General features: G+C 35.3%; 1 protein-coding gene across 2 annotated transcripts; it reads left to right on the top strand.

Moving 5' to 3' along the window:
- Positions 1 to 243: 243 nt before the first annotated feature.
- Positions 244 to 18,468, top strand: LOC107647534 (MUS308 and mammalian DNA polymerase-like protein). Of its 2 annotated transcripts, XM_088491325.1 has the most exons (25): positions 244 to 499; positions 822 to 1,288; positions 1,488 to 2,481; positions 3,116 to 3,180; positions 3,961 to 4,066; positions 4,213 to 4,413; positions 4,530 to 4,730; positions 5,580 to 5,741; positions 5,824 to 6,063; positions 6,235 to 6,447; positions 6,768 to 7,118; positions 7,276 to 7,428; positions 7,832 to 8,053; positions 8,509 to 8,727; positions 8,846 to 8,963; positions 9,329 to 10,491; positions 10,603 to 10,800; positions 12,178 to 12,437; positions 14,761 to 14,950; positions 15,043 to 15,150; positions 15,857 to 16,209; positions 17,223 to 17,331; positions 17,430 to 17,570; positions 17,668 to 17,764; positions 17,870 to 18,468. In XM_088491325.1, the coding sequence occupies exons 1-25, from the start codon at positions 464 to 466 to the stop codon at positions 17,938 to 17,940; spliced, it is 6,438 nt and encodes a 2,145-aa protein (XP_088347451.1). In that variant the 5' UTR covers positions 244 to 463; the 3' UTR covers positions 17,941 to 18,468. The 2 variants fall into 2 exon arrangements, 1 of the variants encoding a protein (XP_088347451.1); XR_015885982.1 differs by lacking the exons at positions 17,430 to 17,570; positions 17,668 to 17,764; positions 17,870 to 18,468 and having other exon boundaries at positions 15,857 to 16,285; positions 17,223 to 17,326.
- The last annotated feature ends 182 nt before the right edge of the window (positions 18,469 to 18,650 follow it).

Genomic DNA, 18,650 nt, shown 5'->3' with positions numbered 1-18,650 from the left:
AAGAAAAAAGATGTCTTAAAAATAATGTGGATAAAGTTATTCATCTACTTTTATTTATATATTAAGAATAGATAGATAAATAAGAGAGTAATTCAATATATTTTGGTTGTAAAATTAATAAATATAATAGATAATTGATATAATAGATTTGTCTAAAACTCCATAAATTCAAGCTTTTTAACCCCGTCCAAGAAAAACTTTTTAACTACAAGAGTTATGGAAAAATAAAACACAAGTTTTCATGGGCCACCACAGTTCCTACAAATTTCAATTTCAATTTGAAGTTATCAGCGCCACTTCCATTTCCACACTCCGCTTCGCCACTGCCATTTCAGGCAGGCACTCCGCCATGAAAAGGACTCCAACCTTTCATGGTTCTCGCGATTAGGGCAGACTGAAGTAGACGAGTAAGAAGAAGAAGGATCTCGAGTTCTGGAAACCGTGAAAGTCCTCCTCTTCTACCATGGATTCTGGTTCTCCTCGCAATCGCATTGATCAGGTCCTCCTCAATTTCACTCCCAACCCTAAACAACGCCGTTCATACTCATTTTTGTTCTTTCTTCACATTTCACTCTGAAAAGAACGAAAAATAACTACTAGAATCTGATTTGTTTTGTTTCTTCCATATCACCGACAATCTCTCATTTTCCTTTGGTAATTAGCGAAAACAGTTTACTTTTCCCTTATGCCTAGTTTGTTTCTTGAGCATGACTTACGATGGTTATTGCTTTTTTTTTTTTTTGGTTTGGTTTGAATTTAGAGAATCTATGGATTGTTCTGTTTCTCACTGGTATTGGTGACTGAGTTTTTGCATGATACAGTTTTATCCTTCGAAGAAAAGGAAAGCGGCTGCGGTGTCGCCTGCTTCTATGCCTGGGAGATCTGAGAAAGGTGAAAAGAATCATGGGGTTGATGGGTCTCCTAGTGCCAAAGGAACTTTGGACAGTTACTTGGTTTCTTCACAAGATGATTGCCATGCTGCCAGGTTGTCCAATGTGGCCACCCCGGTTGGCGAGTCTTTGGTTAGGCAGCATTCGGTTAAGAGAAATTTAGCTTTAGATGTTAGTAGTTGTATTGACTATGAGCACAGTAAGCTGCCTGTTTTGTCGGCCCAAGGGAATGAGCTGGCACAAGCTTTGCCTTCAGGACTAATGGATGAATCATCGAAGGTGAGTTGCATGGTGGTTGGAGACCCTGGCCAGGAAAAAGGATGGAGTGGTATGGGAATGGGTGTGCCAAACTTGGATGCCAAACGATTTGCAGCAGAGTTTCTGTCCTTGTATTGCAGGTACGTTCCTCTATAATTTTGACCAATTAGATCATGTTGGCTCTGTCATGATTGGTACGGTCATCTGTTTGCACTTTGCTGTGGATATGTGCAAGCATGGGTTTTGTTGTTGCAGGTTTTTCTACTACCTCTATTTTATTTATTTATTTTAAACTATCAATTCCTGTTTCTTATATAATTTGAACTATGCTGCTTGCAGTGGAGTAGACCAGATTCGTTTGTCGTCGGAAATGAAAGAAGATACTCATACCAGACATTGTTCTCTTACATTAGTAGATAAAAATATTAGCTTGGCGGAGAAGTGTGAGGACCCCACTAGTGAGCCACATTATGGTAGTGAAAACATCTCTAGTGATGATATTCCTAAAGAAATCTGTTCTGGTGTTGTTGGTAGTGACCCGAGCCTTCGAAAATGTACCCATACACCTACTTCAAGTATGAATCCTGCTGAATTTAATACACCAGGATCCTTGGTTGTCAAAGCATGTGTCAAGGAGACTCCAAAGTCAACACGTGGAAGCTCAAGTTTTTCACCTGGCTCAGCTTTTTGGAATGAAGCGATTCAAGTTGCTGATGGTTTGTGTGTTCCTGTGACTAATGATTCTTCTATTGTTATGCACAAGATTAATGTGGTGGATGAGCAACATGAAATGGAGAATTCATCTAATTTACAAAGTCATGATGGAAAGCTGAGGGAAGTAATGGATCAATGCAAAAGCAGATTTTGGAAGGGGGAAGCGGGGATGCACACCAAAGATTCCAAGAAAGAAGTCTCTGTTCTTCCTGTGAAGCATTTTGATTTTTCATTTGAGGATAATATTTTGGGTGAAAGTACCCTGCAAGATCGTGGTGTTGGTAATCTGACTAATGTTACTTGTGAGGGTGGTAGACAGTATGAGTGTGGTTCTGTAACAGATCATAGATATCAAAAGATTGATGAAGGGAAGGAGAAGCCTTTAGTAGATGCAGTATGCAAAAGAATGAATTTTTCAAGTCAGGATAATATTAGTATGACATTTAATTCACCCCTCAATGAGGTTGCAATGGCAGTTAATACACATAAATCTGATGAAGCTTGTACTCCGTCAAGTAGTCTGTCGTTTAAGAATCATTTAGAGCTAAACAGCTGGCTTCCACCTGAAATATGCAGTATATATAGAAAGAAAGGAATCTCAAAGCTTTATGAATGGCAGGTTAGTTGCCTTTTATTATAACAATTTGCTACACATTATTTTTTCTATAAAACTGATTTTATGCTCTTCTATCCAGATGTATTGCACTACTGGGTACTGGCTGCTATTTGTTTTACACTTTTTTTTCCCATTTCTTTCTTTCTATTAATGTGTCTTAACTTTTGTTCAAGTTGTTGGCTTAGTGTTTAGTGGGTTCTGATTTTACACCAAAAGTATCCACCCTTTCTAAGCTTGCTCTATCCACCCTGTCTAAGCTGCTCTAACGATGTGCAAATTTCCCGTTAGTCATATTGTTTGGTTATTATTGTGACATAATTTATGATATATGTGGTTAATGGATGTTTTCTTTTGATAGGAATTAATGATGTTCAAATTTGTAACTAGTCGGGCCTCTTTTTTGGTACCAGGGGAAAATACTTGGTACTTGTTATCTGTCAAATAAACATAATTTGGTATAAATATTTATGTGATTAACCAGGTGTGAAAACAGTGTAAATTTAGTTGGATATGAGAACTTGAAATATGGCTGTGTTTAACATTACAATCTGATCTTAAAAATTATTTACTTCGAAAACCTTTTGTTCTGGCATATATAAGTTTATTGGAACTTTCTATTTATCTTTCTATCTATTAGGTTGACTGTCTTCGGGTGGATGGTGTCCTTCAGAGAAGAAATCTTGTATATTGTGCTTCTACAAGGTACTCTCTTATGCAACTGGATATTTCTGTAAAACGTGTCTGGAAGGAACAGATAATTTGGATAGTATTGAAAAACAATGATATCAGGACAAGAGCATGCAAATGTATCTATAGTGAGTGCTTGTTTGTGTGTATGTACTTGTGCATGTGCGTGTGCGAGCACACAGGCTCAATAAGGGGAAATACCCAAGTAGTTACTTAATCAGCCATAACTAGGGTATACAACCATGCAGAATTAACATAGTTGCACTTCCTCAATGTGGGACCTTACAGCACCCTGTTATATTTATGCCCTATTCATTTATGTAAAGGGTTTAATGATAATGTGCCAAGGGTCACGAATTTGAGGAACATGTTTGCATTTGTTTCGTCTTCCACCTTCAGGATTTCATTAGATAGAATGCTATTCTTGAGTTTGGTCAGAAATACTAAGATCACTTACAGCCTTATACTTTTGTAATGACATCTGGAAAAAGAAGCATATTTAATCAATAAATGTTTTATTTCATATTATATTACTTTTCTTGTGTTGAATGTCTGACTGAATCAATATATTATTTTATACTTCTGTGTATATCGTTGCTCAAGATCTATATCATTTCTTCTATACCTGCATCATGTTATTTATCATCTTTTACACTATTGAAATTCCTGTCTATCTATATTTTCCTTTATAAATTTGATTTGTTTGTTTTGTTTTCTCTATATCCTTCTCATTTTACCTTTATATGTCTTCCTTTTGAGGGAAACATGTATGAAATGATTTTCTTGTTGCCACAGTGCTGGTAAGAGTATTGTTGCTGAGATTTTAATGCTGCGGAGGGTGATATCTACCGATAAAATGGCAATACTTGTTCTTCCATATGTGTCAATCTGTGCTGAAAAGGTGCACTTTTTGTTCTCTTCTGTTTAATTTTTTAATTTTTCATTTATTTATATTTTTAAAAATACGATTCAGGTTGTGGATGTGCTTATGAACTTCCATATTTCAACAGCTCAAAATTTACACTTAGATGTCAATTTGGTTCACAGGCAGAACACCTTGAACGTCTTCTTGAGCCACTTGGTAAATATGTTCGTAGTTATTTTGGGAACCAAGGTGGTGGAACACTTCCTAAAGACACTTCTGTGGCTGTTTGCACGATAGAGAAGGCAAACTCCTTAATCAATAGATTATTGGAAGAGGGCCGTTTATCAGAGATGGGAATTATTGTGATAGATGAGTTGCATATGGTATTGTCACTCATTAACTTTTTAGTTACATGTTTAGGAGATGGGAATTCTATTACATGCAAAATGGTACACTTAGACAGTTCTCATAGTGTTTTGTTGCTTATGTCTTTTAACAGGTTGGTGATGCAAATAGAGGTTATCTTCTGGAACTCATGTTGACAAAACTTCGTTATGCGGCAGGGGAAGGTATTTCAAAATCAAGTGAAGGAGAAAGTTCAGGTGGAAGCAGCGACAAATCTGATCCTGCTCAAGGTCTGCAAATTGTTGGAATGAGTGCAACAATGCCAAATGTTGCAGCAGTTGCTGACTGGCTTCAAGTATGGAGTATTTCAAACATTATTTATTTCCATACATAACAAATGCTTCATTAACAAACATAAGAATAGCATGTATTATTTTTTTTCCATTTTTAACCTAAAATAAGTCCAAAAAGTAGCAATTATTGGACTTCAATCTGTTCAGACATGATCTGCATAACATACATATTGGTATTTATCTTTCAGAAAACTTTGATCCCACCTGACTGTGTTAGGAACCTAGACAATACTAGAGTGCATGGATATAATGAATAAAGGTGGAAATAAATAGAGAATTAGGGAGTTGTTGCCCTGCTGGGGGGAGGAACAGGGGGTGGTGAACTGGGGATTTGCACTGGATTATCTTCCTAAGCTTTTTGACGACGATCTTCTTCCTATGTTGATATCACACTAAATTAATATTCTGGTTGTGAAGTAATTCATTTAGGGCATGTTTGGTCTGCGCAAACATTTTCCATTCTATTTTCTAATGTTCTCTGGTTTTAGGTTTGTTTGAAATGAAAAAGTAAAAATAGAAAATAGGATTTTATTGGTTTTCACTTTCTTCCCCACCAAAATGCACTGCTGATGAACATTGACATGAAATTGAAGAAACTCAGCATCAGCAAGGCAAATCCTAAGAGGAATCTATCTTGTAGTTCATGATTTTTAATTCAAAAGACAATATGAAACTTCAGGGAATTCTTTGAATCATAATTTGTAGACTCTATCTGAGGTACAAGTATTACTGTGCTAGATAATTTGGTTTCCAAAATGATAAATGAAGCTTTCAACATTGTCATATCAGTATAAGCACCTTTTCTTCTGGTGATTTTCTTTTAATTCGATTGTTGCAAATTTTACCTTAAGGCAGCACTATACCAGACAGAATTCCGGCCAGTTCCTTTAGAAGAATATATAAAAGTTGGTAATTCCATATATGACAAGAGTATGGAACTTTCTAGAACAATCTCAAAGGCAGCTGATCTTGGTGGTAAAGATCCGGATCATGTTGTTGAGCTTTGTAATGAGGTGGGTGCTTTAGAGTCTTAACTGCAATGTATACACTCTGTAGTGAACCCTGAATAATTATCAACAATTAATATGCTTTCAGGTTGTTCAAGAGGGACAATCAGTCTTAATATTTTGCTCTAGTCGAAAGGGTTGTGAATCGACAGCAAGGCATGTTGGAAAGTTCCTTAAAAGCTTTATTGCTAATATTCAGGAGAACGACTGTGAGTTTGCTGATATTACTTCTGCTATCGACTCGTTGAGAAAGTGTCCTGCTGGGTTGGATCCCATATTAGAGGAAACCCTTCCTTCGGGTGTTGCATTTCACCATGCTGGCCTCACGGTAATTCTTTTATTTCTTCTTTGTTTATAGCTTCCGCTAACATTGTTAGTGCAAACTCAATTTAGTAGAATTCCTCATTTGACCTGAACTTTACGTATGGTATATAGAATGAATTTGTGGCAGAATATTTCACCTATTTCTCAAGTCCTAGACCATTTTCACTGTTCTCAGGTTGAGGAAAGAGAGATAATTGAAACCTGTTACCGAAAAGGACTTTTACGTGTTTTAACTGCCACATCAACCTTAGCGGCTGGGGTTAATCTGCCAGCTAGGAGGGTTATTTTCCGCCAGCCTAGAATTGGTCGTGATTTTATAGATGGGACGAGGTACAAACAGATGGCTGGTCGTGCTGGTCGTACTGGAATTGATACAAAAGGAGAAAGTGTATGCCCTTTTCTGTTACACTTTCAACTATTATATGGGTAGTGTTTGTGTTTTGCTTTTAGGCTGATTGATATGATGTACTTTTATGTATTTTGACTCATTATCATCTTTATTTATTTCTTCTCTTGTTGTACTTAACATATTCAATAATTCCATATGCATATTGTTTGCTTCTACTTGGTTATGCTTTTCACATGCATGTTATAGTTTAATTAATTATAATTTATATGTATGTGGGCATATTCATGTTACATTGATTGCACTGTTTTGTTATACTTAATTGATTAGTTGAATGTGTCAAATGATTTTGATCTTCATAGGTACTTATCTGCAAACCAGAAGAGGTAAAAAGAGTTATGGGGCTTCTTAATGAAAACTGTCCACCATTACATTCCTGTTTATCTGAAGATGTGAATGGAATGACTCATGCAATCTTAGAAGTTGTGGCTGGTGGAATAGTTCAAACAGCTAGTGATGTTCATCGCTACGTTAGATGTACTCTTTTGAACTCCACAAAACCATTCCAAGATGTGGTAAAGTCTGCACAAGAATCCCTCCGCTGGTTGTGCCAAAGAAAGTTTCTTGAATGGAATGAAGACACTAAACTTTACAGTACAACACCTCTTGGACGTGCATCATTTGGCAGCTCTCTCTCTCCAGAAGAATCACTTGTAAATGTTTCTGTTTACTTTTATTTTCACTGTTCTGTTTGTTCTCTTTGGTTCTTCTTATTCTGGGGATGGCTTAATATTTAGGTGGATAATTTGGGGAAGTTTTAAAAGTTATGTTTATCATTGGCATTAACCTGTTATGTATGGTTGATCTTAGATTGTGCTCGCTGACCTTTCAAGGGCTAGGGAAGGATTTGTCCTCGCATCTGACCTGCACTTAGTTTACTTGGTCACTCCAATCAATGTTGATGTTGAGCCAGATTGGGAATTGTACTATGAGCGATTTGTGAAATTGTCTCCACTTGACCAGGTTGGTTTCTTCTAGAAAATACAGCCATCACATAGTTCATGATGTAACTTCCCATGTTGCTTTTCAGAAAGACTTTTGGAGCTGCTTGGATTTCATCAGATATTCAATATAACCTATCTTTGCAGAAGAAATAAATTTATAGTACGGAAAGTGTCCAAACTATATAAATGAACAATGAAATGGTAAAATTTGAAGTCAGAGCTCTATGTCTGTTATTCTAGTATGCTGTGCAAAGTGTATTGTTTGAATTGTCTTTAAATGTCAAGGGAGATCAATTTGGAGTAACTTTATGTTTGTAGTTTTGACATAACTGTTCTATGGAAGCTTTAGCATATTTGTAACACCTGTTGATTATCATTGATTTTTTTAGTTTTTATTTCGTTATTTATTTTACTTTTTGCAGTCAGTTGGTAATCGAGTAGGTGTGACGGAACCATTCTTGATGCGTATGGCACATGGGGCACCTATACGTTCTTATAACAAGTCAAGTGACAGTACAAGAGGGATAAACAATAAACGAGGAAATCAACTCGGGATCTCTGATGCAACTGCACTCTCAGATGATCAAACACTTCGTGTTTGTAGACGATTCTATGTTGCTCTTATTTTGTCACTGCTAGTTCAGGTGCTTTTTCCTGTTGTGTGGATTAAAATATCACTATTTGTATTTTTTTTCTTATGTTTTTCCAAAGATGGATGCCATTAGGAAAAAAAGATAGAAAAGTAAGAAGGAATCCTTCTCAGTTAGAACAAGAACTCAAGGTGTTAACACAGTACCCTTTTGCATGTCCAATTATGGAAAATTCCTGAAAGTAACAAAGAGAAGCCATGAAAGTAAATTAGATCCTAAAGGAAGTCAAGGGGTAACGGAAAAAGCAAAGCATTGCTGTTAAGCGAAAGTAAACAATATTTAAAGGATAGTGTCATAAAATTTTGTTCTGCTTACTGTTGTAGTTCTAACAATATTTAAACTTTTGTTTTAACAATTGCTTTAACAATATCTTTCTTTTCCTCTTTATTTAATCTATAATATTTTTCTAGTGATTAAATCATTCCTTGAATGAATGTGCTTTTTTAAAGGAAACTCCTGTGGGCGAGGTTTGTGAAGCATATAAAGTTGCCAGAGGAATGGTTCAAGCCTTGCAAGAGAATGCTGGAAGGTTTGCATCTATGGTTTCTGCATTCTGTGAGAGGCTTGGCTGGCATGATCTTGAAGGCTTAGTTGCTAAATTTCAGAATCGTGTGTCATTTGGAGTCAGAGCAGAGATTGTAGAGCTTACTGCCATTCCCTATGTTAAAGTAGGTGCAGTCGAATGCTATCACTCTAGCATACTCCATCAAATAGTTTATGTCTTGTTCTTAGTATAGGCTTGTGATAGAGCTCATTGCTTTGCCTTGTTTACCATTCAATTTGTAGGGTTCTCGAGCTAGAGCACTCTATAAAGCAGGTTTACGAACACCTCTTGCAATTGCTGAAGCTTCGGTACCGGAAATAGTTAAGGCGCTTTTTGAATCGTCATCATGGGCAACAGAAGGTCATCTTCAAAAATTTTTATTAGTGAATTTATTTATTTATTTGTTTTTATGTTTAAAAGATTGAGATAACCTTTTTGGTGCTTTATTACATGAAAAATCACATATGGTTAAAATGGCATTAAAATAATTGGATTAACATCTTATAGGGACCTCTTGTTTGTCGATATTTCTTGATAACTTTTTCAATTGAGTCTGTTAGCACTGCGCTATATTTTTTATTTCTTTGAGTTTATCTTCAATTCTTGTTATAGTTTCTACTTGACTTTAATTTATTGCTTCAATTCATTCCATAAATCTTTGATGTCTGTGGAGACAATCTAGACTCTATTTTGACAACGAGATTTAATTTTGTTTATTTTGGAAGGTTCTGCGAAACGGAGTTTACAATTTGGTGTGGCGAAGAAGATCAAGAATGGTGCTCGAAAGATTGTTCTTGATAAAGCTGATGAGGCAAGGGTTGCTGCTTTCTCAGCATATAAGTCACTTGGATATGATGTCCCACAGTTTGCTCCTCCCATATTTACTGCTGCTTCTGATTCTACCAAGAAAGAAGCTGGAAGTAACTCTGGAAGTGACACAGCTCACACTAGTCATAGTTTTGTTGATGCAGTCCACAATGATAGTTCTAATGAAGTTGCTTTAGCAAGACAGAGACAAGATTCTGAAAATGATGCTCTAGTTTATCTGAAAGGAAAACCAATCAGTGAGGTTCCATTTAATTTGTCTACTGAAAATTCTGAAGCTCCAGTTATTGGATCTATAAGAAATGAGCCCAATGCTACTTTTGACCCTACCAAGAATGTATACCTGCCCACTCTCTCTGATCAGTTACAGAATCCAACTGATACCACCGTCATACATGATGGGTGCCTAGCTCGTGGTTCAGAGGACCAACATCATAGTAGAATTTTAGCAAGTGGAAATATGGAAAGTTCCACCCAGAGAGGTCCCATTAATGCAGGTAGTAGTCCTGGTGGGATTGATTCATTTCTGGATCTATGGGAAACTTTGCCAGAGTTCTACTTTGATATCCACTATATCAAACGATTGGAACTACACTCTCCTGCTCCTTTTGAAATACATGGCATAGCCATCTGTTGGGAATGCTCTCCTGTATACTACATTAACCTTCCCAGGGATATTTTGTTGTCTATGGGTAAAAGCGATGACAGTTTATCCTTGAGTGCATGCAGTCACAAGCTGAAAGTTTCATCTTCTAATTCTAAGCATGATTTGGAGATTGCCAAGGATAGATGGAGCAGGATTAGTAAAATATTAGGAAAAAGAGATGTCAAAAAGTTCACTTGGAATTTGAAGATTCAAATTCAGGTTTTAAAAAAGCCTGCAGTTTCACTTCAGAGGTTTGGTTGCTCTTACAATCTCGGAAATAATGAAGACTTTGAAATTGTAGATAGTTCATATGTATTGCTACCACGTGTCCTCATTAAAGATGTAATTGACATGTGTATTGTGACTTGGATACTGTGGCCTGATGAAGAGAGGAGCTCAAATCCAAACCTGGAGAAGGTAATGTAAATATTCGAATTGCATGGATACTTGTACATATGTGACTATGTTTTGTGTTATTGTAGGAGATATTAGGTCGTTTAGAGTTAAGTATTTATGTTGATATTTTAGGAGGTAAAGAAGAGGTTATCCTCTGAGGATGCTGCAGCTGCTAATCAGAGTGGCAGGTGGAAGAATCAGATGCGAAGAGCTGCACATAATGGTTGCTGCCGACGGGTTGCTCAAACAAGAGCATTATGTTCTGTTCTTTGGAAATTACTTGTTTCTGAAGAACTTGTTGAAGTGCTTATGAGAATAGAAATCCCTTTGGTAAGATTTTAAGTAATTTTTTAATTTTAATAATACAGTTTGAGACACGAGAGAATTCAAAGAGAAGAGAGAAAGTTCAGAAATGTGTACTCTGTATTATGATTGAGCTTAGCACTGATCTGTGTTTATATACAATGTGGGATAGGATTCTGCATAAGCTAGTCCAAAGGGCAGAATAGTGCTTTCATACTTAAGTTAGATATGGAAGCTGTAATTAACTTATAGCTGTCCTATCCTAGCTGGCTCTACTGTTCTAACTAGCCAACACTTCTCTAGACTTCATTAACTTTATTACTTAATGAAGTGTGTTTTTATTCTGATGTGTGTTGACACTAAAATTAGCAACTTGTTTATTGTAGGATGTATGCATTAAAATAAATTATAAATTCATGCATTGCACATTTGATGCATAAAAAAAATTGTAAACTATATCGAACAAGTGCTGGATTCATTTAGGGGTTAGGACCTTTCTTGGACATATGCATAGACATGTAAAACTTTCTCATGTAAAGACATCTTGGTCCTTTCTCATGTTGGAAATTTTGTTTTGGTTATATATATAGATATTGAAAATATGAATTCCTTCAGCAAGCAAGACAAAAGATTTTATATAGCTTGTTGATTTTGTATATTTGTATAACTCAAATGTTCATTTATTGGTGTTGTTCTGTCAACGGTGTAGTAAATTTATTCCAATTTGGGTTTTCTGGAAATGCTAACTATGCAATGAACTTATGAACAATTATCAACATGTTAACCAATCTATTCCATTGAAAACTGAGATTAACTGTATATGAAATTCACTAAATGACTTAAATATTTTAATTTCTTAATTGTATAGTTAACATTTTTGTGTGGTTCTACATGCTGACTCTGATGGACTTTCTCCTTATATTTGGTGAAATATCATAGAAAGATTAGCATTAGATTTGCATATCCTTGCAGTGTATCATATAAGGTGATTTAGCTGCTAAATACTAAACGATGAATTAATCTCGTTTTTAATTTGCTTGAAAGCTTAAATAAAAGCCATAAAAGTAAAAAAGGTGATGAAATAGTTGATATTAGCTTTTATTTGGAATGTATAAAGGTATGTTATTTTCAGGCCATTTTGATTATTTGAAGTTTGGCAGCAAGATGCTTTTACAAACATTCAATGCAGTGATAAGAAGGATGTTATTTAGAATTGGCTTGCTTTATTTTTTCCCATAAATTTTCTCAATATAAATTTATAAATAATATGTACTGTCACAATTATAAACTAAGACTATGAACAATTATACCAAGTTACCTTGATGTTTGTTTTTATGGTTTTATATTCTCAGTTGTTTTATATGTTTACATGCACTGAGTAATGCTACATGGATGCTGCTTTAGGTAAATGTTCTTGCTGACATGGAGCTATGGGGAATTGGTGTCGACTTGGAGAGATGCATTCAGGCTCGTAAATTGTTGGTGAAAAGGCTGAAGTATCTTGAAAAGGAAGCTTATAAGCTGGCTGGGATTACATTTTCATTGAATATGCCAGCAGACATTGCAAAGGTGCTCTTTGAACACTTGATGCTGCCTATTCCTGATGGCCGAAATAAGGGGAAAAAACATGCAAGTACTGGCAAGCAATGCTTGGATGCATTAAGGTATTCAGCAAGTTTTTCTTTTTCCTTTTAATTGTTATTAAAAGCAATCTTCCAATAACTTCTAATACTTTGCTGTTGCTTTTGTTAGTACTTAGTAGGTAGTTTATATAATAAATAAGAATTTAATTTTGATGCATTGTCAATGTAAAGTAATTTTACACGTGCATCCAATTACATAGCACCATATCAATAAAAATAACTACTTTTCACATTGATTGCATGAATGGTCATCCAAAAGGACAGATGTGATTGCACGACTGTGTAAAATGCTTTACACTGTCAGTGCATTAAAATTAAACTCAATAAATAAATAGAAGAGCAACAAATACCTTTCCTTGGGTTTGCGAATTTATGTCTATGCCTCCAGTTTCATATTTAATGATTTTCTTTCCTCTTTGATTTTCAACCTTACAAAAGGACGTATAAGCTAAGTACTATCGGGCGGACTGTATCTAAATACTAAATAACTAGAGATGAGAAAGATCAAGAGAAATAATACGTGAAAATCTTTAAAATGTTTCAGATTTTGATGGTTTGACTTAAGTGGGATGGAAGGATGTTATACCGCACAAACATATTTATAGTAGGTTTGGTATGTAGAAGACAAGTTCGATCCATTTAGGTGATTTGGTTATGTTGATATGTTGGTAGCATTTGCTGTTATCATTGAAAATAACTGTTGTGTCTGGAGAATTCTCCATGTGTCTGGATGAAAATTAAGGAGGGGTATTTTCTTTTATTTTTTAAAAAAATCTTATGAAAGATGAACGTTTAGGGAGTCTGTATCTTTTAAAGTAGACAGGGTGTGATCAGATGTAATGCATAAGTAAGAAAATATGTCAATCTTTAACTTGATTTTTCTTAAGGCTCTTATATTTTTACTGAAATTTCAAATAAATTGCTATAGTTTTAAATTTGTATTCAGGTTCCTACCTTAAATAAAAACAATTCAATTGAGTACCCGCAGGGTATTGTTACCAACACTTGAATTAAATAAAATATTCCATGAAAAGTCATTGATTTTTCATTACCTTCTTCATTCTTGTTCGTACCACCCACCATGTTTCTGCATTCATCATCATCCTCAAACACTCAAACTAGTCATTTATGAAGAAAGTGAAATAGAAGAGCACCTAAATAGAAAGAAGAAAAGCTCCAGAAGCAAACATGGTTTTTTATGATGCTTTACTATGAGGAAAACAAATCTAGACCTTTCTTCAAGGATAGATTGGTTGGTAATTCCCCAGGGCAAAACAACATTTCTAGAGAGACCTTTTGATCTAGAGAAAATTAAACAGGCTGTTTGGAGCATGGATAAGGATAAGGCACTTGGACTTGATGGTTTCACTGTCTGTTTTTTTCAAGTGTGTTGGATTGTTATCAAGCATGATCTTTTGAGGTGTTTGAGGAATTTCACAGGAATGGAAATATTAGGAAGAGCATGAATTCCACTTTTATCACCTTCATTCCTAAGGATAGGTTGATTAGAGTCAAGGACTATCGACCTATTAGCCTCTTAACCAGCATGTACAAGATCATTACAAAGGTTTTCCACCCACTTGAGTGAAATGCTCGGAGATGCTATTTTGGACAACCAAAGTGCTTGGCTAGCATGTTGATTTTAATTCAGTGGTGGATGATGAGGAGAAGATCAAAAGAATGTATTCTTTTTAAGTCAGACTTTGAGAAAGCTTCTGACAAGGTTAGCTGGAGCTTCTTGGATAAAGTTCTGCAACAGAAAGGCATTTCTGGATGTCTTACAAGAGATTGTCAATAGCTAGCCAAAGTGATAGTTTTGTGGTGAAAGGGACCTGAGACATGGTGATTGCCTATCCCCCTTTTTGTTCACCTAGTAGTAGATACTCTTGGTCTGCTGATTTTTAGAGCAGAGGCAAGAGGGTTAATAAAAGGTGACAAAGTGGGTTCTGAAGGGGCTGTGATATCCCATTGAGTTTGAGCATTTCTAATCTCAGTTTTAGGAATATTATGATGAACCTTCCCATATTATTTCCATGAGTTGATTATTTGATTTGTATGTTATTTGATTTATAGTATACCTATGCTGTAGAGACCAGAATTTTTTATTATATGTAGGAGGCTAAATATATAAATGTGTTATTTGCACAATCTTTTTGGTACACGGTACACCTTCCAATTTTGGACAATAAATGCACTATAGCCACTATCTCAAAAATAAATGTGTACACTTTAAGGTGTACAAAAAATGTTGTAAATATATTTCCCAATATATCTGTATTTTGATTTAAAATTTCTTTGTATTTCATATTTGCACATTATTCTAGAAAATATGATTATTTTTCAGGCATGTACATCCCATTGTTCCAATCATTAAAGAGCATCGAACAATGGCAAAGCTCTTGAACACTACACTTGGATCAATTTGTTCTCTAGCTAGGCTATCGGTAAGCACACAGAAGTATACATTACATGGGCATTGGCTTCAGACATCTACAGCAACTGGTCGACTTTCAATGGAGGAACCTAATCTTCAGGTATATGATCTTAATCTGCAAGTTTCCTCTTCTTTTTTTCCCTTGTTGTTTGCTATATTTAATATTATGGACTGTCTTTATGAACGATGCAGTGTGTTGAACATACAGTAGACTTCAAAATGGAAGAGGATAAAAGCGAAGGAGATGCTGATGAAAATCATTACAGCATTAATGCTCGTGATTTCTTTATTCCTACTCAGGTCTTTAACTTTACCTTGGGTTATGTTTTATTTGCGTTTTGTGTATCTGTGTGTGCTTTGTTGTTGTCGTTGTCGTTGTTGTGTATGTGTGTGTGATAGGACCTGGGTCTTTATTGAATGCAAGATTAGTTAGTAAATTTCAAGACAAGTGTAGTTTTTCTTTCTATGCTGTGCCCAGTTCTTATGAGTTTGTTATTAGTGTAGAATGGTTTCCCCAATCTCTGTCATGCCAACCAGCATTGTTAAAAATTAAAATGTGTTTCGATGTTGTACACCTACAATAAGTTCCCTACTGAAATTTGATTCACGTTTATAGCAGGACAAACCTCCTTTTTAGTATGACGCTTAACATATGTTGAATTTGAGGAAATAAAGAGAAGCAAAAGTATGGCTGGATACATAGACACTTAACAAACTTCCTCTCTGTCTTTCATTCATTTATTTTATTTTATATAAATGAACAGTAAGAAAATTGTGCTTTCCATCACAGTGATTTCCTTCTATTTTGTGAACTCCCCCCCTCCCCACCCCAGCCCCGCCCGGGGGTTCTCTTCCTATCATCCAAAACTCCCAATGTATATCCGTTGCAGTCTGCTATTCTTCAACAAACCTTATTTGGAACATTTTAAAGTTTAGGAAAGTGTATTTGTGTGATATACTTGTGCGATTGTGTTGTGTTCTTATTTGTTTATTTTGTTTGTTGCAGGACAACTGGTTACTGTTAACAGCAGACTATTCTCAAATAGAATTGAGGGTGATGGCACACTTCTCTAAAGACTCTTCTCTCATTGAGCTTCTCAGTAAGCCTGATGGTGATGCCTTTACAATGATAGCGGCAAGGTGGATTGGGTGTGCAGAGGATTCTGTCAGCTCCAATGAGAGAGATCAGACTAAAAAGATGGTTTATGGAATTCTTTATGGAATGGGTGCCAATAGCCTTGCTGATCACCTTGATTGCACTTCTGATGAAGCTGCAGAAAAGATTAGTTATTTCAAAAGCTCTTTTCCTGGTGTTGCTTCTTGGCTCAATGAAGTTGTTTCATCTTGTCGTCTCAAAGGGTGAGGAGACTTTTTCCCACTTTTGTATATCCTAAATGACATATCCCTTCTGCAATGCTATAATGACTAAGATGAGGTAAGCAATAAGCTTAGGACACCAATTGGTTCAAACAATTATTGATTACGCTTGCGATTAATTTCTGAAAGGTTAAGATGTTTTGTGAATGTTCATGAATAGTTTTATATTTAGGGTGGTTTGGTAAAGTTTATTAGAAATGTGCTTGTGCTTTCCAAAAAAAATATATATATTTTAAAGATAGCTTGTGCTTTTTAAAGTTAAAAATCTAATATAATCTTATATATTAATGAATATCCAGATTTATTCTTACTATTTATTACATTTTCTTTTTGGTGACTTACTATTTATTACATTTATGTCTATTAAAGTTATTTTAATTTAAAAGTAAGTTCACTAAATACTATTGTTGTAACTCATGCTTATTGAATGAAAGCCACTAATTTTGTTTATCTAAGAACTTTTAGTTAGCTATATTTGAAAAGCCAAGAAAGATGAGCAACTTTTGAAAGTACAAGTTTTACCAAAGCCTCCCTTAATATGCTTTAGTATACTGCCTTTTAGGGTTAAAGTGTGAATAGTACTTTACTCCATCATACCTAGAGGTGGAATTCTAGTTTTATATGGAAGAATAGGGATTAACATTGAATTCTTAATCCTTGATCATATAAACTCTGATAACATATGACATTGTTTTCCAAAAATTGTAGTCTCATGAAATGGTGTCTTATCTAACCACACTTTTATTTGTTTTTCTTTGTAGACATAAATTATAGTTTTAGGTATTAGAAAATAGAAACTATTTAATTATTTTAAATGATTTACTGATTTCTGTATCTAACCATAGAGCAAACTAAGCATATTTATGCTAGTATTTTATCGTATAGCTAGCTTTATTTTTCATCAGGAAAAAAAAACATAGGATAAACTGCATTCTTTCTAAACCTGTTACTGTTGGGCTATAACTTTGTGGTTTGCTTCTTCATGCACTATCCAGATATGTCGAGACTCTTAAGGGAAGAAAACGATTTTTGTCTAAAATAAAATTTGGCAACAGTACAGAAAAATCAAAAGCTCAAAGGCAAGCTGTGAATTCCATTTGTCAGGTATACTTTAAATTTTCAATCCTGGATCCGGAGTAGGATTATGTTTTTTTCAGAGCTCGATGATCTTTGTGTTAATATTTTTTCCCCTGTTCCTCAAGGGATCTGCTGCAGATATAATCAAGATTGCAATGCTAAGAATTTACTCCGTGATTGTCGACAGTGTTGATGGTTCGGATTCTAGTTCTTCTATGGCAACCAAGTTTCACATGCTCAGAGATCGTTGCCGAATTTCATTACAGGTTTTTTATTATTATTATTATTATTATTATTATTATTATTTCTCTTGTTTACCCCCATTGTGTTTGCTTATTTCAATCTTTATTGATTTACAACTAGGTGCATGATGAGTTAGTGCTGGAAGTTGATCCTTCGGTGATAAGGGAAGCTGCCGCGCTGTTAAAGACAAGCATGGAGAATGCAGTCTCACTTCTTGGTATGTGTTTATGCTTTTCTCTTCTTTACTTGGGTAGATGAAAGTTTCTGTTATCATTTGTGAAAATCACATTCATTCTTTACGATTATCCGTGCCCTGGTGCAGTTCCTCTTCGTGCGAAAGTCAAAGTTGGGAGAACATGGGGATCTTTGGAGGCATTTGCACCGGACAGATAAATTCAAGATAATGCCGAAAATCACATCACTGAATCCTGAACTACGAACAGAATAGTCCATGATGTCGCAAGTATTCAATTATATTGAGCGGCACCTTCATTGTTAAATTTTCAGGGAGGTCTGGAATGGAGGGGGAAATCATCAGCCGACCATGGCAGCCAAACAAAAGGGTTATTAATTCTGATGAGGTTTTACTTCTATTTTGCAGATTAAGAGCGAGAAATACTGGCATGATTTCATATTTCTCAATTCGAAGATAGCAAACGGGTTCCAATGCATCACAAGTGGCAATGCTGCAATTATTCATTAAATAATTTTTCATATATAGGATGGAAAAACAAAATTTTGTAAGAAATCTGTACATAATAGAACGCTCTTCTTTTAAGAAAGAAAATTGACAATGTAGTCACTCCCCTTTTGTATCCTTATAAGAGAAAATGGCTACAGTTTCATGTCAACAAACAATGGTAAAACTCTCACCCAGCATAATGTCAAGTGAAAATCAATTGAGAGGATTAACTCTGATAACCGATCAGTCAATTAAGCAATTCATGATCTAGCAAAGAGCACAACGTCATGGAAGAATTTAAGAAATCCTGTGCTGACTTTAATTCAAATTTTCATGTTGGTTATAACTTTTTCCGAAGACTCATGCTGCTGCCTGATGCACTTTGGTCGCATTAACTAAAATAGGCAGTGGCATCTTTATA

This window comes from Arachis ipaensis, chromosome B6 (assembly GCF_059453495.1).
Source record: "Arachis ipaensis isolate K30076 ecotype BB chromosome B6, ASM5945349v1, whole genome shotgun sequence".
In the NCBI taxonomy this organism is placed as follows: Eukaryota; Viridiplantae; Streptophyta; class Magnoliopsida; order Fabales; family Fabaceae; genus Arachis; species Arachis ipaensis.
This window is presented reverse-complemented; position numbering and strand designations above follow the sequence as displayed.